The 23,222-nt window shown below is 36.6% G+C and overlaps 1 protein-coding gene across 2 annotated transcripts in view; it reads right to left on the reverse strand.

Annotated features, from left to right (window-relative positions):
• RNF128 (ring finger protein 128) overlaps positions 1–23,222 on the reverse strand; it is a 95,067-nt gene that overhangs the window by 10,941 nt on the left and 60,904 nt on the right. For both annotated transcript variants that reach the window (XM_033201497.1, XM_033201496.1), the window contains exons 2-3: positions 11,965–12,212; positions 16–87 (exon numbers count right to left, since the gene is read on the reverse strand). In XM_033201497.1, coding sequence (XP_033057388.1) covers positions 16–87; positions 11,965–12,212 — 320 coding nt within the window. The remainder of the gene's footprint in view (positions 1–15; positions 88–11,964; positions 12,213–23,222) is intronic.

Raw genomic sequence — 23,222 nt, forward strand, 5'->3', positions numbered from 1 at the left:
AAGTCATGAATGTACCTTGTCTCCTTGTTTCAGTGTGCGTAGTTGAAGCCTTCCAATAGCTTTTTTAGCATCTGCCTTTAATTGCCTCTGTAAGAAAAACAGCAGGCATTAGAAAAACTATTTTTTAAAAGAAGTATGATGAAAAAGATAGAGAGGATCAATAAATATTTATCAGGTAAAAGTCAATATACAAACGAATTTTAAAAGATAAAACTTAATTATCCATAATAAATGTCCCATTTACCTAATATCAGGCAGGATTTTCTAACTTACTGAGACTTTTCACTTATTATGGTTCCCTACTTTCTTAAACAATACTGTTGGGACCATAATGGTAAAAATACATTTTCCCCACCCCTAATGGATTCAAATGCTATTAATTTTCAAAGCAATCTTCCTATTTGTAAGCTCAGAGGACATTAACATGCATTTTTTCCAATTTCCTTTTTGAATCATGTCTTGTTTGGTGGAAAGTGCATAGGATTTGGATTCAAATGGTTCAAAATCTGACTTTGTCACTTACTCAATGAATAACCCAGCACAAGCCATTTAATTATTTGAGCTTGTTTACTTATCTATAAAATGAGGGTAGTACCAACCTTTACACTGTTTGGTATTAAGAAAAATATTGGTGTTTATAACCACGATTGCTTTGTGAAGGAGATTGATTCTGAGAGTGGTCACCTTTTATTGTTTCACTGAGCATATATCTAGATGTGTCTGGATATGCAAAAGCAAGCCACAGGCTCATTTATGGAATAAGAACTAAAACATTATGCATAATTGAGTCAGAAGTGAAGTTGGGGTGTGGGAAGAATCTCCCAGGTGAGGGAAAGACTATAAAGAGAGTCTATATAGTCCAATAACATTGTCCCTCTAGGTGGGGTGAACCAGCCAGACGAAAAAATCCCAGGTGATATTTGTTAAGATATTTGGCATCAATTTGAAGTTATTGGTGATGCTGCAAATACTTGCATTCCCCTTCACTAAAGTCTACTACATACATGAATGCCTCAAGTGAATATAATATACATATGAATTGAAGTAGAGGCTAAGTATAACACTTGGTAGATGCTGTGTTGATATGGTGAATATTTGTCCCCTCCAAATCTCATTGAAGTGTGACCCCCAATGTTGGAGGTGGGGCATGGTGGGAGGTATTTGGGTCATGGAGGAGGATCCCTCATAAAGGGCTTAATGCCGTCCTTATGGTAATGAGTGAGTTCTCAGTTCACGCTGGTTGTTTAAAAGAGCCTGGCATCTGCTCCCTCTCTCTCACCCTGTGACACGCGTGCTCCCACCTTTCCTTTCTTCCATGATAGGTAGCTTCCTGAAGCTTTCACCAGAAGCAGAGGTTGGCACCAAGCTTCTTATATAGCCTGCAGAACCATGAGGCAAATCAACCTCTTTTTTAAAATAAATTACCCAGCCTCAGGTATTCCTTTACAGCAACACAAACCTGACTAATACACATGTGGAACATAATAGTAGCATGTGCAGGATGGCAAGATAAGTGATCTTTCTATTTTGAACTGTAAAATGAACATACTTAGAAATTCGGCAAAAAGTAGGCCCCCAGAACCAGAGATCATTGTGAGAATGTAAGCAGCTTCCTTCCTATATGTACCCCCATCTCCAGCTGACATTTATGTTACACGAAAATTAGAGATAATATAAGTATTTAGTATAATGTCTGGCATATAGCAGACACTCAAGAAAATGTTTATTACATAAAATGTAAACTACCATTCATCAATAAGCATAACAGGTACTTGCCAATATATATTTGCTACAAATGCTACAAATATTTGTAGCTACAAATGCTACAAGTATTTGTAGCAAATATATTTTGGAAGGTAGGAATCCATAAGTATCAGTATGTGAGGAATCTCCTTGATGCTCAAATCTGTCTCCTATGTAAGATATCATTTTGTGAAAGATATTAACTTAACGCCAAGGAGAATATTAGCCAAAGTATTTCTTTGCTGTCACAGGAAAAGCAGAAACCTCTCAGATTATTACCTGACCAGCAAATAAGCCTATCAGAAACAGTGAATAGGAAGGCCTAGATCCTAAGAAGGAAAAGAGGTGATAATCAACACACGTTCACTCCCATTTTGGGACATAATTGTGAACTAAAAAAATTCTATGATGGGACTTAATTTCAGCACAAATATCTTCCCTTCTATTTTGTTACTTGTAAGATAATAATAGAGTGACAGTGAACAAAGGTACACCTAGGATCTTTAGATTACCGAGCCGACATCTAATCAGACAGAGAAGAAAACTGATGCTCAAAGAGGAAGAATGTCTTGCTCGAAATATCAGAGCTAGTGTCAGCCCCACTGAAGTCCAGAGTTATATCAAAGTAGCTATTTGTTTTGACTGTAGCATGGAGTAGGAAACTACTCCTACCATTTCCTTACAATACACAGTTGTTATACAGTTTAAAATTTTTTTATATCCATTACCTCATTTAATCCTCACAACAACCCCCAGAAGAAGGTAATATCCTCATTTTAGAGATGCTCAAGTGGAGGGTTGAAAAACTAAAAGAACTTATTCAAAAGGGAATGCAGCATCTAAATAATAAAGCTGGTACTGGAACTCTGCTCTTCATATTGCAAGAGTCCATTACAATATAACCATCCATAACTCAGTTGTCTTTTGATGTTTTTCTAGCTTCCGGATTCCAGGGTCTGTCAAACTGTGGCAATCCTTCCACCTGTATGCCTACAGGGTCCTGGCCCTGGCCCACACACCTACACTTCACTACTTTCTTTTCACATAGATCATGAGTCAGTTGGACATCGAGAGGAGAAAAATGCAAATGAGAAAAAAATAGAGCCAGCAAGAAGAAATGGGAAAAAATGTAATGTAGTTGATGATGTCTTTCAGAATCATTTTGCTCTTTGTCCTTAAAGCAATTCTAATTTAGGTTTAGGCAACAAGCTGTATACACAGTTGGGGAAAGCTCTCATAAGGAAGTGATACCTCTTTAGGGTATTTACTTGATTCAATCTATACCGTCCGATTTCTCATTGCAAAATATTCCATTCAATATAATATAAATGTCTGAATCTCCAGTGCTAGTGCTTATCAATTTATCAGGCATTAATGCCAAATATATAACTTTCTTAATTATAGCCAAGACTATAATGCAAATTAATTTGAAGTGTAGGATCAAAGGGAAACTTTGTATATAATGTGTGAGTCTATGCCCAGGAGAACAGTAGAGCTTGCATTAAGGCCAATGCTAGAAAATGATGGTGGGTGAGAATACAAAAAATAAAAGAATAGGGCAAAATCCAAAATACCAGAAGACACTAGACAAGAGATTTGATTTTAAAGAATCTTTAAAGATTTACAGCATAGCATAAACTAATGTTTAACAAAGCAGCCTTAGAATAAAAATGTGTTTAAAAGAAAATTTGAATATTTTCAACAGCTCTTACTGGGCTTATATAAAGAAAAGTTATTTTCTTTAAATATGGATGCAAGACAAGTGATTTTAGTAAAAAGCACAAACTATTTTTAGAGCTTAAAGGAAAGTCACTTGCAAAAAAACTGCCTCACGACATTCAAGATAGTACTCAAGATATTTCACTGTGACACTGATAGCAAAAGATCCAAGATGCATGCTTCCCTCTAAAAAAAAAAAGAATATAGGAACACCATTAGGACCCAGTAGATTATATTCAATACATATGTTTGAACAACATTATGTCAACTTTTGAGTGCCCAAATATACCTCAACATTTAAAGACAATATGCCCCATGCGAACTGTAATTTGTACCTTACTCCTTAAAAAACAGAATTTCAAGAATGTGTCTACATTATTATACAAATTACATGGGATACTTTTCCAATGCCTTGCTACCATATCAGAATTTCCTTAGTCTATAAATTCTAATAACACATCATTTCCACCTCTTATCTTGTTCAGTAATTGTATTATTAATGTGCCTTTCTTTCTTGAGTAGCAGGAGGACTGGGCCTTAGTCACTTAGAAAAAAATTCCCCAGTGGCTAGAGTTTGCTCAAAAACTATTTTCTGAATTTAGAAAATATAAACAGACTTTCTTGATTTTCTCATGCAAGACACTTCTCATTTCAATTATTAAAAGTCTCTACTCCATTAAATTTGGGGAAAGAAAGGTTTAGACATTAACTGAGCCTTTGCCATGTGTCAGGTTGTAAGCTTTTTACATGTGTCATCTTGTTTAATCATTAACAACATTGTGAAATAGTTATTTCAACATCCAAGTTTTACAGACAAGAAAAGTAAGGTTCAGAAGCTTGACTAAAGTCCAGACAGCTGGTTAGTTTCAGAGCTGTGATTCAATTCAAGCCCAGGTTCTATCTGGCTTTAAAGCCCATGATCTCTCCACTATTGTACACTGCCTCCATTGTGTAATGGCAAAGAAGCCTTTAAAAGGCTTCACATTCCTTGTGAAGAAGACAAACAAAGGAAATTTTAAAAACCCCTTCAAAGCCAGCAATTATCCAATCTTAAAATTCTTCCCAAACTAGCTATTTACTGTGATTTGGGGAATTTTAAAAAGCAAGTACATTATGTCAAACGCCTTTTGCCTTTCCCCTCCTCCTCTGTAATCCTAAGAGATACCTGGTCTAAGAATATTTGGCAGTAGAACTGAAGACTGATTCAAAAAAGCTGGTTGTTGGCCAATTTTCTTAACAGAAGCTTAATGTGACTATTCTGACTAATCAAAAGCAGAATTCGCTCTAGTTAGTGAAGAATCTCGACTATGGTGTTTTTTTTTTTTTTTTTTTTTTTTTTTTTTTGGTTCTGAATGGGAATGTATTGGGGTTGAAGATAAAATGTCAAACTAATGATCATTCTTTATTACAATGTTCAATTTTGAAATTATGGTGAATGCAAAGATATTCCACCTAGTTCATTGGTGTATTTGTATCCAATTAGGTAAAATATATGTTTCAGTCTAGTGATTTGTCAGCCTGATTTTTGGTCCCAGGGCATTCAGCTTTTAACTTAACTGAAACCCACATGAATAGTATTAAGTATGTAGTCAAACCTAATTACTTGATGGGGGACAGCGTGTGCAAAAAGCAAGAGAGAGATATAAGCAAACTAGATTTTTCTGAAGTCACCATATTTTACAAACAAATATTTTCCTAAAAATGTGGTTAAGAGTTTTAACACAAGATATTTAAAATCAAGAATTATAGTAAGAGGATTCTTTTCCTCAGATATATTCCTAGGACAAAATAAAAGTCTGAGCCATGTGGCTGTTTAGGTATATGAGAACTGAAAGAAATCTATTTTATTCAATAAAACTTACCCATAATATTTGAGTGAAAGTATTCCTACAGGTAAGAGGAGGTGCAGGCTATAAAATAGCTTCCAATGAATCTATGGAACTACAGACCACTCCATGAAGAACATAACTGTGAGCAGTGTAAGAAAATACACTGTAAGGAAGAACCATGAAGAAAGGGGGAATTTGACTCAGTAGATAGGTTATAGCTCAGATTATAGCAGTTTTTCAAAAAAATGTGATTAACACCCTTTAGAATTTGTGGTCTAACTTCAAGTTTGTATCCTTTGACCAACATCTCCCCATTTCCCCAACCTCCCTTGCAACCACTTCTCTGTTCTCTGCATCTATGAGTTCAAAATTTTTAGATGAATAAATCCTGAGGATCTGTTATACAGCATGGTTTACTTGAAATTTGCTAAGAAAGTAGATCTTAAGTATCCTCACCACACACACACAAACACACACACACGTAACTATGTGTAGGGATAGATATGTTAATTAATTTATGTTAATCATTTTACAATTTATATGTATATCAAATCATAATGTTGTACACCTTCAATATATACAAATTTTATTTATCAATTATACTTCAATAAAGCTGGAAAAAGAATTAGTGATATAAATGTAAAATTAGAGTAAGTGAATATATAAAAATCCTGAGACCCATTATAAGAGCTTTCTTTTGTTCAGTGAGAAGTAAGAAGAAAGACTGTAAATCTAAGTCCTATTTAGACAAGGATTTAATCTACTCTTCTTACACAAGAGTCAAAATTCTCATGGTTTCTGTAAAAGACCCTGAACTACTCTCAAATGTAGGCAGAAATAGATACATACATTTGAACACACGAACTGCAAAAGTATGTATGTTAATAGTGGTACAGTGTGCAGGTACTTAATGAATCCTCCAGGTAATTTCGTGTACTAGTGGAGTAGAAAAAAACTTAATGTAACCAGAAATAGTTTAGATAATTTTTAGTAGTGCTTTAAGTTGAAGCACAGATTTTAAGATATTAATGTAGCCTAGTCCTTCCTCTTCTGAGAACACACAGGAGTGCTCTTTCTCTCTGGCAGCAAACTACAGAAATGTGTGGCATATCTCTGCCCAGAGAACCAATTTAAGTGTTGGGGTCCAAGACTCAGATGAAGGGACTGCTTACTAGGTGCATCCTGCTAGCAACTGGCCATGTTGCCTGAAACTCAGGACCCCAACAATGAAACTAGGATATCATCAATCTTGATTGTTGTGAAAACCAACTCTGACAGGCTGGTATAACATGGTCCATTGTTCCAGGTGTATATAACAAAATTATCAATCACTAACATAAAGACCACTTTGAGAGCCACATTCCCAGGGTTGGCCAGGGGCCAATCATGGTTCCCTTGAGGACATGCCAGGAGTAAGCAACTACATCTGTTGTGTTACCTTTTTCCTCACAATCCATCCAGTTGGTCAAAGACTTTTTATAATAAAACTTTCAATGCAGTAACTGTTTATACAGTATTTATATATTATCACTTCAGTTAGTACAGTAGTCAGTATAGTTACTATACAGTAACTATACAGTTAGCATAGTATTTATATACAGTGTACTATATATAGTATACAGTTGACCCTTGAACAACATGGCAGTTATGGGCACTGACCCTCACACAGCCAAGACTCCACACATAGCTTTTGACTCCCCCAAAACTTAACTACTAATAGTCTACTGTTGACTGGAAGCCTTACTGATAACATAAACAGTTAATAACACATATGTTGTATGTTATATAAATTATATACTGTGTTTGTACAATAAAGTAAATTAGAGAAAAGAAAATGTTATTAAGAAAATCATAAGGAAGAAAAGAATATATATTTAAAGACGGGGTCTCACTGTCACCCAGGCTGGAGTACAGTGGCATTATCTCGGCTCACTGCAACCTCTGCCTCCTGGGCTCAAGTGATTCTTCCACCTCAGCCTTCCAAGTAGCTGGGACTACAGTCACATGCCACCATGCCTGGCTAATTTTTCTATTATTTGTAGGGACAGGGTTTTGCCATGTTGCACAGGTTGGTCTTGAACTCCTGGGCTCAAGCGATCCACCTGCCTCGGCCTCCCAAAGTGCTGGTACGACAGGTATGAGAGAAAATATATTTTCTCTTAATTAAGGGGGCGTGGATTATCAGGAAGGCCTCCATCCTTCTTTCTTCACATTTACTAGGCTGCGGAGGACAAAAAGGATATATTGGTCTTGCTGCCTCAGGTGTGGCAGAAGTGGAAGAATATCCACGTATAAGTGGATTCACGTGGTTGTAACCCAAGTTGTTTAAGGATCAACTGTATATACTGTTCAGTTAGCACAGTATTTATATATAAGGTACCATAAGAACAACATAAGTCTACCTAATACTTGCAGAAGCCAACAAGGAGTGGAAACAGGTTCAAAGGAACAATTCATCCTGTGTATAAGACCATCACAAACATCTTTACATTATTATACCAATTTAATTATCCATTTATTCCCTTGATTTATGGCCACTTGAACTTTGTGATAAACTTGCACAGAGCTATTTAATATAGTAATGAACTAAATCATTCTAATTCTTCTTCATGCCAGTCACTCTCCCTTGGTATCACACTGTGAGGAGTTTTTAGTTCAATTTCTCAAATACATTTGATTACCATATGATTTATTTATATAAGATAGTTGAATTTTACTAACAAACAATACCAGTATTACACCATATCAGAGTATGGTTATGATACAGTGTGGTTTGGTTACAAAAAAATCCGGAAATGTCACAGAAATATTTATTAAACCTTCCTAGAAGAATTAGCCTTTGCCCATATGCCAGATATGATGAGGAACAAATGCTGTCACCAGTGGCAATCATTCTGTCATTTCTAGGTTCCATGTTAGCTGGGGACAAAGTCAATCATTTGTCTCAACTTATATTATTATAAAGTTATAGGTTCTTGTTAACTTTGTACAGCAAGGCCATTTCCCTCCCATGGGAGTACATGGGTATCTTTCAGTATTAGTTCTATTCCTACTGGCCTTATTTTGGCCCATCCTTTGGTCAAGACCAGACAGAGATCAGCAGTCCAAGTTGCAAGTTTACAAAAAAAAAAAAAATCCATAAATTTGGGGATCTGCATGTGTCTCAGTGATTCTCTGCCTGAGTTTCTGCAGCTAAAAATGGAAGGCCATTACCCCCATGTCTACTTGGGGATCACTTTTAAATAAAATAGTTAATAGATTCTGTCGTGTTAGAGTATATTCTCTTTCCCAATATTGATTGCTAGCATTCTCTAGCATTATGTGTTGGATCTGTGTGATCAGTTTATCAAAGCTTTATGACATTTCCAAGTGGATTCCCATTCTTTTCCCTCCTCTTGGAAGATGATTTCCTTCAAATCTATTTTAGTTAGTAAATCATTTTCCTTTGAAAGTCACTCTTCATTAAAAGTAAATTCAGCTTTTCACATTATATCTATGCCAGCTCCTATTTCACCTACAGCCCTCTTTTATTTCACTGGTCAATGTTTAATCCAACACATGCATTGTTGCTATTGAGTATTAACTGCTTGAATACAGTTAGGATACATTTACTGTATCCGAAAATGTTTGGTCCTCTGTGCTAGAGTCAAGTGTATAGTGGTTACTCCTAAATGTAGTTTAATTTGTATATGCCATAAGGTTTCCCATAATCTTTCTTGTCTCAAGTTAGGGTTGTTCCCGGCAGGGACACGAAACTAACTTATAAGGCCTAATATGTTATTTTCATTTATAATCCATTGATACTTTTTTGTTCTGTTTAAAAGCGATGTATCTACAAAACAGGGATGATATGTGTTCTTACACATCACACTACAACATATGAGGCTATTCCATCTGGGGACTCATCTGAGCATTCAGTCATCAGAATTTATGGTTACAGTTATCAGTTTCCTGACATTATATATCATGTATCATAACCTTCAGAAGGTTATGAAATTCTTGAATATATTAAACTTGCCTAACATTCTAATGAAGCCAAATTTCCCTAACACAGCTTCATCGCCATTTCTACCAGATATATAGTTAAATGTTTACTGATAGTTATAATCAGCATATGCATTAAGTTCCACCTTTTAAAAATTAATACTAAGTCATGAGAATTAATATATAAATGACATTCTAGCACTCTCAAATATTTACAAGCAAAAAGGATTATCAGCCATATATTTAATCTTTTAGTCCCCAAAGGATAAACAGATATAGTCCAGTAAGTAATTTTTAAAAGCCCCTTCAAAAGCCTTCTCCAACAGATGAGAAGTTTTAATACTATTCTTGACCATTTCTACAGAGGTTAATTTTCATAAGATGTATTATAAACTATGAAAATTAAATGAGTAGACCAGAGCTAAATGTCCAATGAAGCTCTGTAACACCAGACAAAGTTCTTTATAAACCTTATTATTTTTTGATGAGGTTTAATGCTGTGTCAATAAATTTATTATAGCACCGAGAATACAGAAACCCATGCCCCACCATGAACATATTCAAACCAAACACTCTTGTCCTTGTAACTATAACCTTTGAATAGTTAGTCAGACTGGACACCAATTTCCTTCCAGCCTCGCAGATAAAAAAAGAGCACAATATACAAATGTCAAATATTAACACAGTGTGATACTACTGAGTGGCCTGGTACGGGAATTTTAAACATCTTTTTGACCTCAGCTAGTATCAGGCTGAACCTGCCACCAATGTGATAAGCTGCTTCTCCAAGGAGGATAGAAGTCGATTAACTTTAAACACTGAGATAAACATCACTTATTACCATATGCTGGTATCTAATCTTTATGAAGTTTTTATAATAAAATTTCAATTTCTCATCTATTCCTAAATTAAATTAACTTTCTTGCTATATAAAAATCCTCACTGCTCCTTCCACCCCCTAAATAAATTGAATTTCTTTTCACTTATTGGAGGAAGAGGACATGAAGTGGCCAGAAATCAACTGCCTTTAGAGAAACTTCTCAGTACATATAAAAATGTATTTTCATCTGAAAGCATTAAATCCCTACTGAGCTTTCTAAAGAAGTGGCACACCATTCCGCTGTTATACTGAGAACACCTGAAGGGAGGAGGAGGTAAGAAATCATGGTGGCCTTGACTGGGGTGGAAGCAATGGAGGTAATAAGAAATAATCAAATTCTGGATATATAATGAAGGTAGAAATAACATGATTTGCTGATAGAGTTTACATGGGAGGTGAGAGAATAAAAGGAATAAAGAACAACTTCAAGGTTTTTGGCCTAGGGTCAAGAGAAAATCTTTTGAAAATGGGAGCAATAACACTATGTTTGCATGTTGGTGGAAAAGATCCAGAGGAGGGGAGAAATTGTTAAAGTAGGAGAGTGAGAGAGGACAATTTCTGGAGTGATGTCCTTGAGTATACAAAAGACAAAAATAATCTTGTACCTGAGTGAAAGAGTTAGCCTTTGCAAAGGAACAGTTCATCCATAAAAACAGAAGACAAAGCAGGGGAATAGGATAGAGTCAGATGAAGATAGATGAGAAGATGTGGAAGTATTATTGATTGCTTCAATTTTCTCAGTAAAATAAAATACAAATTGAGAGTAAAGTTGGAGGAGGTGTTGGAGAAAGGGAAAGGAACACATATGGTTAGTGAACAGTAGGAAAGTAAATGGCCAAGGAAACATAGTGTGATTCCTGGGTAGCATTAAGGGCCCACTCTGATTTTATGGTCACAAACTTAAAGTGAGATCAGTCAGTACAGCTGTAAATGCCTTTCTGATACTTCAGCTGTGCAAGGTACAGACATAGAGTAGGTGGGAAGTAGATTTAACCAGGGTTGGATTTGTTTTTCCAGCAACTATAACAAAGAGAAACAAGGGCCAAGGGAACTGAAGATGTATGCAGGGAGTGACCATGGAATTTAAGCTGGGTAAGGAGAAATGTGAGGATATCAGGGGGCTGAGGGGGACAATTTAATGGTGGCAGGATCAATGCCATACAACCATAGGTACTTCACTGTTCAATAATGCTTTGGTATTTTTGCTGTTGTTTCTATACCTTGTACCTTTTTATACACTGTTATAACATGGTAGAAACTATTAATATTTGACTCCATTTGAAGGCTAACAGCATATCATGCACAATTAGATCTTCTAACCTGCCTTCTCAGCCTAGTCCCTCTTCTCAGCCCCACCCCACATGCAAATACAGACATACACATAAAATAATAGTGGTTACCTTTGGGCGATGACTATAGTTATGTTGTTATATCAGGTTTTAGGTGACTTTTTTCCTGTGCACTTTCTAATTTCTAAGTTTTCTATATTGAGTATGAAATGTTTATGTATTTTAGAAAAAAATGTTTACTTAAAAGAACATGTGTGTTTACACCCATATATAATTAAATGCTGGATGTGCTCTTTAATGAGGTGTTAGAAGATTTAATCAGGTAGGATTAAGTTCTTTGACAAATATAGAAAATAAAACATTTGAGAAGAGCTGACATACTTTAAAAACTACCAGATTTTGTAAAACATATGGAGAGATCATTGTCTAGCAAGTAAAATGTATTAAAATGTAGGACCCTGAAACAACAATTAGAATAGTAAATTTTTTTTTAATATTGGAAGAAAGGACCATTACAAACCTGCTTCCTGCTTTGAGCTCTTGCATTCCGTAGCCTTCGAGCAGAATAAAAGATAAAATAGCCCACAGTAGCTGCCGTAATAATAAAAAAGGACACAGAAACGAAAAAAATTGAATAGTGATTCACCCAAGGGCCGTGTTTTTTCCCTACTTCTATGACCATTGTCACTTGTATGCCTCTTTGAATAGATTGTAGAATTTTTGTGCCTTTCAGATTGCCAATCATGATTGCAACAATGTCTCCTGCACCTGTAAAGGAAAACAAATTCAGTTTTAGTTTGGTGAAACATTCTTAGTATAATAACCCAATTGCCAAATGATTTTAAATGGGTCTCAATGAGACAAAGGATGGATACTCTTTCATTCAATTAACATTTTTGAGCACCTACTATCTATATAAAATTTGTAGAGTATATAAACATCCATGAGATTTGGCTACTGATCTTAGGGTACTCATAACTTAGTAAGGAAGCTATTATATACAACACTTCCCCCTCCTCAGATTAACTATCTATAGTTCAACAGTATTGCCTTTGAGACCCAATTTGCATCTTATACGAAGGTTTGCTTAAAGACAAATAGTCTCCCGAATTGTAAAAATAGGGCTTATATTATAGGGAATCTAATATTTGGGGAATACAGAATATTTCCCAATTATAAGATGATAAATTATCTCATGAGCTCACTACTAGCATGTATAAGATTTACATATTGGGATAGTAATTTGAGCCAAACAATGTTTACAAATCCAAATGTACAAACTATACGTACGTCCATGATGCACCATTTTTCTATATCCTCAAAAGCAATATAAAACTTGCTCAAGGTGTTCTAAGGTTTTACATGGACCTGATCAGGTTAGCAATGAAGATAACATATAGAAATGCACATTTCTATTCACTACCAATTAAAGACAAGCTAAAATAAGACTAATCTTATTACTAGAGGTCTAATTATCTATAATACTTACCTCTGCACCAACAATTATATAAGTTTTGTGGAAAAAAATAAAGTACAAAAGTTATCTTTCCCAATGTTGTAAGAATGTCAGATTGCTCATGCCATTCCAAGGCTTATCAAGGTTTGTATTCCTTCTAGTCTATATGACCTGAGACCAATAATCTTAAGCAAAGGAATAGCACTTATTTAATGTTAAGGTATAACCAACCAGAGAAACCTCCCACTGATATTAAGTTAAGGAGCTAATCTGAGTTAATGATCAAACTCCAATCTGGAATAAATACAAATACACACATACAACTCTAAAAGGACTTTTAGAGGAGGATCCAAGATGGCCAAATAGGAACAGCTCCAGTCTGCAGCTCCCAGCGTGAGTGACACAGAAGATGGGTGATTTTTGCATTTCCAACTGACATACCGGGTGCATTTCACTGGGGCTTGTCAGACAGTGGGTGCAGCCCACAGAGCAGGGCGGGGCATCGCCTCACCCAGGGAGTGCAAGGGGTCGGGGAATTCCCTTTCCTAGCAAAGGGAAGTCCTGACAGACAGTGCCTGGAAAATCGGGACAGTCCCACCCTAATACTGCACTTTTCCAACGGCCTTAGCAAATGGCACACCAGGAGATTATATCCTGCGCCTGGCTCAGAGGGTCCCACGCCCACACAGCCTCACTCACAGCTAGCACAGCAGTCTGAGATCGAATTGCAAGGCAACAGCAAGGCTGGGGGAGGGGTGTCCGCCATTGCTGAGGCTTGAGTAGGTAAACAAAGAGGCTAGGAAGCTCGAACTGGGTGGAGCCCACCGCAGCTCAAGGAGGCCTGCCTGCCTCTGTAGACTCCACCTCTGGGGGCAGGGCATAGCTGAACAAAAGGCAGCAGAAATTTCTGCAGACTTAAACGTCCCTGTCTGACAGCTTTGAAGAGAGTAGTGGTTCTCCCAGCACGGAGTTTGAGATCTGAGAATGGACAGACTGCCTCCTCAAGTGGGTCTCTGACTCCCGAGTAGCCTAAATGGGAGACACCTCCCAGTAGGGGCTGACTGACACCACATACAGCCAGGTGCCCCTCTGAGATGAAGCTTCCAGAGGAAGGATCAGGCAGCCACATCTGCTGTTCTGCAATATTTTCTGTTCTGTAGCCTCCGCTGGTGAAACCCAGGCAAACAGGGTTCGGAGTGGACCTCCAGCAAACTCCAACAGACCTGCAGCTGAGGGTCCTGACTGGCAGAAGGAAAACTAACAAACAGAAAGGACATCTACACCAAAACCCTGTCTATATGTCACCATCATCAAAGACCAAAGGTAGATAAAACCACAAAAATGGGGAGAAACCAGAGCAGAAAAGCTTAAAATTCTAAAAATTGGAGTGCCTCTTCTCCTCCAAAGGAACGCAGCTACTTGCCAGCAACGGAACAAAGCTGGACGGAAAATGACTTTGACGATTTGAGAGAAGAAGGCTTCAGATGATAGGTAATAATAAACTTCTCCAAGGTAAAGGAGGATATTCAAACCCATTGCAAAGAAGGTAAAAACCTTGAAAAAAGATTAGACAAATGGCTAACTAGAATAAACAGTGTAGAGAAGTCCTTAAATGACCTGATGGAGCTGAAAACCAAGGCAAGAGAACTACGTGATGCATGCACAAGCTTCAGTAGCCGATTCAATCAAGTGGAAGAAAGGGTATCAGTGATTGAAGATCAAATGAATGAAATGAAGCGAGAAGAGAAGTTTAGAGAAAAAAGAGTAAAAATAAATGAACAAAGCCTCCAAGAAATATGGGACTATGTGAAAAGACCAAATCTACGTCTGATTGGTGTACCTGAAAGTGATGAGGAGAATGGAACCAAGTTATAAAATACTCTTCAGAATATTATCCAGGAGAACTTCCCCAACCTAGCAAGGCAGGCCAACATTCAAATTCATGAAATACAGAAAATGCCACAAAGATACTCCTTAAGAAGAGCAACTCCAAGACACATAATTGTCAGATTCACCAAAGTTGAAATGAAGGAAAAAGTATTAAGGGCAGCCACAGAGAAAGGTCGGGTTACCCACAAAGGGAAGTCCATCAGAGTAACAGCAGATCTCTCGGCAGAAACTCTATAAGCCAGAAGAGAGTGGGGGCCAATATTCAATATTCTTAAAGAAAAGAATTTTCAACCCAGAATTTCATATCCAGCCAAACTAAGCTTCATAAGTGAAGGAGAAATAAAATAATTTACAGACAAACAAATGCTAAGAGATTCTGTCACCACCAGGCCTGCCTTACGAGAACTCCAGAAGGAAGCACTAAACATGGAAAGGAACAACCAATACCAGCCACTGTGAAAACATGTCAAATTGTAAAGACCATCAATGCTAGGAAGAAACTACATCAACTAACGAGCAAAATAACCAGCTAACATAATAACGACAGGATCAAATTCACACATAACAATATTAACCTTAAATGTAAATGGACTAAATGCTCCAATTAAAAGACATAGACTGGCAAATTGGATAAAGAGTCAAGACCCATCAGTGTGCTGTATTCAGGAGATCCATCTCAAGTGCAGAGACACATATAGGCTCAAAATAAAGGGATGGAGGAAGATCTACCAAGCAAATGGAAAGCAAAAGAAAGCAGAGGGTGCAATCCTAGTCTCTGATAAAACAGACTTTAAACCAACAAAGATCAAAAGAAACAAAGAAGGTCATTACATAATGGTAAGGGATTAATTCAACAAGAAAAGCTAACTATCCTAAATATATATGCACTCAATACAGGAGCACCCAGATTCATAAAGCAAGTCCTTAGAGACCTACAAAGAGAGACTGACTCCCACACAATAATAATGGGAGACTTTTTAACATCCCACTGTCAACGTTAGACAAATCAAGGAGACAGAAAGTTAACAAGGATATCCAGGACTTGCACTCAGCTCTGCACCAAGTGGACCTCATAGACATCTACAGAACTCTCCACCCAAATCAACAGAATATACGTTCTTCTCAGCACCACGTCACACTTATTCCAAAATTGACCACATAATTGGAAGTAAAGCACTCCTCAGCAAATGTACAAGAACAGAAATTATAACAAACTGTCTCTCTGACCACAGTGCAATCAAACTAAAACTCAGGATTGAGAAACTCACTCAAAACTGTTCAACTACATGGGAACTAAACAAACTGCTCCTGAATGACTACAGGCTACATAATGAAATGGTTTTCTATTCCTGTGTTTGTTCACCTAGGATAATGGCCTCCAGCTCCATCCATGTTGCTGCAAAGAACATAATCTGTACACAAACCCCTGTGACACACAATTTGCCTATATAACAAACCAACACATGTGCCCTTGAGCCTAAAATAAAAGTTTAAAAAATTTCAAGGCTGGGCTCAGTGGCTCACACCTGTAATTCCAGCACTTTGGGAGGCTGAGGTGGGGCAGATCACCCGAGGTCAGGAGTTCAAGACCAGCCTGACCAACATGGAGAAACCCTGTCTCTACTAAAAGTACAAAATTAGCCAGGTGTGGCAGTGCATGCCTGTAATCCCAGCTACTTGGGAGACTGAGGCAGGAGAATCACTTGAACCCGGGAGGTGTTGGGATGAGCTGAGATGGTGCCACTGCACTCCAGCCTGGGCAACAAGAGCAAAACTCCGTCTCAAAAAAAAAAAAAAAAAAAAATTGAAAAGTAGAGAATGGAATAGTGTTTACCAGAGGCTGGGGAGAGTACGGGGTAGGGAAGGATGCAGAGAGGTTGGTCAATGTGTACAAACTTACAGTTAGGCAGGAAGAATAAGTGTGGTGTTTGTTTATGCAGTAGGGTGACTACAGCAAACAGCAATGTAGTGTGTGTTTTAAGATAACTAGAAGATAAGATTTTGAATGATGTCACCACAAATAAATGAAAAATGTTCAATGTGATGGGTATGGTAATGCCCCCATTCGATCATTTTTTTTTTTTTTTTTTTTTTTTTGAGACAGAGTCTTGCTCTGCCACCCAGGCTGGAGTGCAGTGGCCGGATCTCAGCTCACTGCAAGCTCCGCCTCCCGGGTTTACGCCATTCTCCTGCCTCAGCCTCCCAAGTAGCTGGGACTACAGGCGCCCGCCTCGTCGCCCGGCTAGTTTTTTGTATTTTTAAGTAGAGACAGGGTTTCACCGTATTAGCCAGGATGGTCTCGATCTCCTGACCTCGTGATCCGCCCGTCTCGGCCTCCCAAAGTGCTGGGATTACAGGCTTGAGCCACCGCGCCCGGCCTCGATCATTATACTATATAGTATACTTACATTGACAATCACAATACACCGCATAAATATATACAATTGTGTGTCAATTATAAATTTTTAAATTAAGGGTCTTAAAAAAAAAGACAGCCTCTGCCCAAAATAAAATGTTCTTAATTTAGAGAGGCATGTCGATTGAGATGCAAAGTAAAATGAAATATTAGATAGAGGTTAGAAGCCAAGTGACAGGGGACCAAAGAGGAAACATTTATTCTCTCACTTGGAGCTTAGGGAACCTGTATAGAAGCATCATTTGAGCTGGGACTTAAGTAATACATAGATAAGCAAAGGACAGGGAGTGTCAGAGCAAATATGGGTATTTAGCCAGAAGGATCAGAATGAACAGTTAAGAAAAGTGAATGACAATAGTCCCACATGTGGCTGTGTCTGAGTACTCATGAGATCATAACATGATCTTATTCTTTTTATGGCTGTATAATATTCCATGATGTATTTGCACCACATTTTCTTTATTCAGTCTACCATTGATGGGCATTTAGGCGGATTCCATGACTTTGCTATTGTAAACAGTGCTGTGATGAACATACACATGCATGTGTCTTTATGGTAGAATGATTTATATTCCTTTGGGTATATACCCAATAATGGGATTGCTGTGTCAAATGGCAATTCTGCTTTGAGTTTTTTGAGAAATCAGCAAACTGCTTTCCACAATGGCTGAACTAATTTACATTCCCATGAGCAGTGTATAAACGTTCCTTTTCTCTAAAACCTTGTTGCCATCTGTATTTTTTGACTTTTTAATAATAGCCATACTGACTGTGGGAGATGGTATTGCATTGTGATTTGGATTGGTATTTCTCTAGTGATTAGTGATGTTCAGCAATTTCTCATATGCTTCATTTGTTGACCGCATGTATGTCTTCTTTTGAAAAGTGTCTGTTCGTGGCCTTTGTCCAGTTTTTAATGGGGTTGTTGGATTTTTGCTTGTTAATTGAAGTTCCTTACAGATTTCGGATATCAGACCTTTGCTGGATGCATAGTTTGCAAATATTTTCTCCCATTCTGTAGGTTGTCTGTTTACTCTGTTGACAGTTTCTTTTGCTATACAAAAGCTTTTTAATTTAATTAGGTTGCATTTGCCAACATTTGTTTTTGTTTTTGCTTTTGTTGCAATTGCTTTTGGGACTTAATTTCCTCCAGGTTCATCCACATTGCTGCAAATGACAGGATTTGCTGCTTTTTAAAGGTTGAATAGTATTGCATTGTATATATGTATGACTTTTTTTATGTCCACTCATCCATTGATGAATACTTACCTTGATTCCATATCTTTGCTGTTGTGAATAGTGCTGAAATAAAAGCTGAACAGTACTGAAATAAATCCAAGGGAAGATATCTCTTGGATAAAGTGACTTCCGTTCCTTTGGATAGATACCCAGTAATTGAATTGCCAGATTATATGGTAGTTCTATTTTTAACATTTTTAAAAACTCTCCATACTGTTTTGCACAATGGCTGTACTAATTTACATTCCCACCAACAGTAAGTATATAAGAGCTCCCTTTTCTCCACATCCTTTCCAGTATTTGTTTGTTTTCTGTCTTTTTAATAATAGCCACCCTAACTGGGGTGAAGTGATATCACATTGCAGTTTTGATTTGCATTTTCCTGATGATTGGTGACACTGAATACTTTTTCATGTAACTGTTGGCTATCTGTATGCTTTTGAGAACTGTCTATTCAGGTAAGTCTTTTGCCCATTTTAAAATCAGATTATTTGTTGTTTTGCTATTTAATTATTTGAGTTAAGTCTCCTAATGACAGTAATGCCTTTATCTGCTATTTTTAGGAATTAGATGTTCCATAAAAGTAAAATTTACAGGTAACAAAAAGTTTTACACAAATATTTATTTTTAACAATTTTGAATGAACACTTGAAAAAGTAATCTATATTATCCTAAATTTGTTTTTTATTCTTTTTATAAAATCTTTAGTTTTTATGGGTGCATATCAGGTGTATATATTTCTGGGTTACATGAGATATTCTGATACAGACATACAATCTGTAATAATCACGTCAGGGTAAATGGGGTATCCATTACTTCAAGCATTTTTATTTTCTTTTTGTTACAAACATTCCAGTTATGCTTTTAGTTATTTAAAAATGTACATTAAGTTATTGTTGACTACAGTCACCCTTTTGTGCTTTCAAATGCTAGGTCTTATTCATTCTATCTAACTATATTTTTGTGCCCAGTAATAATCCCCAATTTCTTTCTACCCACCTCTACCCTTCCCAGCCTCTGGTAACCATCCTTCTAATATCTAATCTCCAACTGTTTAAAATTTTAGCTCTCATAAATGAGTGGAAAATATGCACAGTTTGTCTTTCTGTGCTGGCTTATTTCACTTAACATAATAATTCTCCAGTTCCAGCTGTGTTGTTACAAATGCTAGGATCTCATTCTTCTTTATGGCTGAATAGTACTCCATTGTGTGTAAGTACCACATTTTCTTTATCCATTTGTCTCTTGATGGACACTTAGGTTGCTTCCAAATCATGGTTATTGTGAATAGTGCTGCAATAAACATGGGGGTGTACACATCTCTTTGATATCCTGACTTTCTTTCTTTTGGGTGTATACCTAGCAGTGGGATTGCTGGATAACATGGTAATTCTGTTTTTAGTTTTCTGAGGAACTTCCATATTGTTCTATATAGTGGCTGTAGTAATTTACATTACTACCAACAGTGTATAAGTGTTCCCTTTCCTCCACATCCTCACCAGCATTCATTATTGCCTGACTTTTGAATAAAAGCCATTTTAACTGGGGTGAGATAATATCTCATTGTAGTTTTTATTTGCATTTCTCTGATGATCAATGATGTTGAGCATCTTTTCATATACCTGTTTGCCTTTTGTATGTCTTCTTTTCAGAAATGTCTATTCAGATCTTTTGTTCATTTTTAATTGGATTATTAGACATTTTCCTATTTAGTGATTTCAGCTCCCTACGTAGTCTGGTTATTAATCCCTTGTCAGATGAATAGTTGCAAATATTTTATCCCATTCTATGGGTAGTCTCTTCAATTTGCTGATTGTTTTCTTTGCTGGTAGAAGCTTTTTAGCTTGATGTGATCTCCTTTCTTCATTTTTCCTTTGGTTACCTGTACTTGTGGTGGGGTATTGCTCAGGTAATCTGTGCTCAGTCCAATGTCCTGGGGCATTTCCCCAATGTTTTCTTTTAGTGGTTTCATAGTTTGAGGTCTTAGACTTAAGTCTTCATTCCATTTCGATTTGATTTTTGTATATGGCGGGGAGATAATGGTCTAGTTTCATTCTTCTGCATATGGATATGCAGTTTTGCCAGCAGCATTAATTGGAGAGCCTATCTTTTTCCCAGTGTATGTTCTTGGCACTTTGTTGAAAATAAGTTCACTGTGAATGTACAGATTTATTTCTGAATTCTCTATTATTTTTCTTTGGTCTATATGTCTGTATTTATGCCAGTACCATGCTTCTTTGGTTACTATAACAGTGTAGTATAATTTAAAGTCAAGTAATATGTTTCCTCCAGTTTTGTTCTTTTTGCTCAGGATGACTTTGGCTATTCTGGGTCTTCTGTGGTTTCACATAAATTCTAGAATTATTTTTTTCTATTTATGTGAATGATGTCATTGGTATTATATTTTAATAGAGATTGCATTTAATCTGTAGATTGCATTGGGTAGTATGAACATTTTAATAAAATTGAACCTTCCAATCCATGAACATGGAATATCTTTCCATCTTTTTGTGCCATCTTCAATTTCTTACATCATTGTTTTACAGTTTTCATTGTAAAGCTCTCTTCTTTGGTTAGGTTTCTTCCTAGGTACTTTATTTGTAGTTATTGTGAATGGGAATACTTTCTGATTTCTTTTTCAGATTGTGTGCCATTGGCATATAGAAATACTACTGATTTATATATGTTGATTTTGTATCCTGCAGCTTTACTGAATTTATCAGTTCTAATAGTTTTTTTTTGTGGAGCCTTTAGGTTTTTCCAACTATAAGGTCATATTATCTGCAAACAAGGATAATTTGACTTTTTCCTTTCCAATTTTGTTGCCCTTCTTTCTCTTGTCTGATGTCTCTAGCTAGGACCTTCAGTACTATGTTGCATAATAGTGGTAAAAGTGGGTATCTCTGTCCTGTTTGGTAAAGGTGGCTATCTCTGTCCTGTTCCAGGTATTAGAGGAAAGGCTTTCAGTTTTTCCCTATTCAGTATGATATTAAGCTGTGGATCTGTCACATATAGCTTTTATTGCATGAGGTATGTTCCTTGTATACACAGATTTTTTAGGGTTTTTAATTGTGAAAGGATGCTGAATTTTATCAAATGATTTTTAGCATCAATTGGAATTATATGCTTTCTGTCCTTCATTCTGTTGATAGGATGTAGGACATTGATTTATGTATAAATATCCTTGCATCCCTAGGATAAATCCCCCTTGATCATGATCAATTACCTTGTTAATGTGTTGCTGAATTTGGTTTGTTAATATTTGGCTGAGGTTTTGCATTGATGTTCATCAGAGAGACTTGCCTGTAGTAGTTTCCTTTTTTTTTTTTTTCAATATGTCTTTGTCTGGTTTTGGTATCAGGGTAATACTGGCCTCATAGAATGAGTCTGGAGGTACTTCTTCTTGCTCTATTTTTTCAGAATAGTTTCAGCAGGGTTGGCATTAGTTGTTCTTTAAACATTTGGTAAAAATCAGCAGTGAAGTCATTGGGTTCCAGGTTTTTCCTTACTGGGGGACTATTTGTCATGGCTTTTTTCTCATTATTTGTTATTGGTCTATTCAGGTTTTGGATTTCTTCCTGATCCAATCATGGAAGGTTGTATGTGTCTAGGAATTTATCCATTTCTTCCAGGTTTTCCAATTTATTGGTGTATAGCTGCTCACAGTAGTCTACAGGGATTCTTTGAATTTCTGCGGTATTGGTTGTATGTCCCATTTTTCATCTTTATCTATTTGGGTTTTCTCTTTTTCTTTATTCTGGTAAAGGTTTGCTGCTTTTATTTATCTTTTCAAAAAACCAACTTTTCATGTCATTGATATTTTGTGTTGTTTTTTTTATTTCAATTTATTTCTGTTCTGATCTTTATTAATTCTTTTCTTCTACTAATTTTCCATTTGGTTTGCTCTTGTTTTTCTAGTTCTATTATTAGGTTGTAATTTGAAGGTTTTCTACTTTTTTGATGTAGGCACTCATTTTTATAAACTTTCCTATTAGTACTGTTTTTGCTACATCTCATAGGTTTTGGTATGTTTTGTTTTCATTTCCATTTGTTTCAAGAAATTTTTAAATTTTCTTAATTTCTTCATTAACCCACTGGTCATTCAGGAGTATATTGTTTTATCTCCATGTATTTGTATAGTTTCCAAAGTTCCTGTTGTTATTGACTTTTAGTTTTATTCCATTGTGGTTAGAGAAGATACTTGATATTTCAATTTAAAAAACAATTTTAAGACTTATTTTGGCTGGGCGTGGTGGCTCACACCTGTAATCCCAGCACTTTGGGAGGCCAAGGCGGCAGATCGCTTGAGCCAAGGAGTTTGAGACCAGCCTGGGCAATATGGTGAGACCCTGTCTCTACAAAAAAAAAAAAAAAAAAAAAAAAGCCAGGTGTGGTGGCATGTGCCTGTAGTCCCACTGTAGTCCCAGCTACTCAGAAGGCTGAGGTGGAAGGTTACCTTCAAGCCTGGTAGGTTTAGGCTGCAGTGAGCCGAGATCATGCCACTACACTTCAGTCTGGGCAACAGAGACCTTGTCTCAAAAAAAGAAAAAAAAATATTTGTTTTGACTTAACATATGGTTTATCCTTGAGAATGATCCATGTGCCAAAGAGACAATTGTGTCTTCTGTAGCTGTTGGATGAAATGTTCTGTAAATATCTATTAGGCCCATTTGTTCTATACTACACATTAAATGCGATATTTCTTTGTGGATTTTCTGTCTGGATGATCTGTCCAATACTGAAAGTAGGGTGCTGAAGTCTCTAGCTATTATTATAT

Source organism: Trachypithecus francoisi, unplaced genomic scaffold (genome assembly GCF_009764315.1).
Source record: "Trachypithecus francoisi isolate TF-2019V2 unplaced genomic scaffold, Tfra_2.0 Lachesis_group6, whole genome shotgun sequence".
Classification (NCBI taxonomy): Eukaryota; Metazoa; Chordata; class Mammalia; order Primates; family Cercopithecidae; genus Trachypithecus; species Trachypithecus francoisi.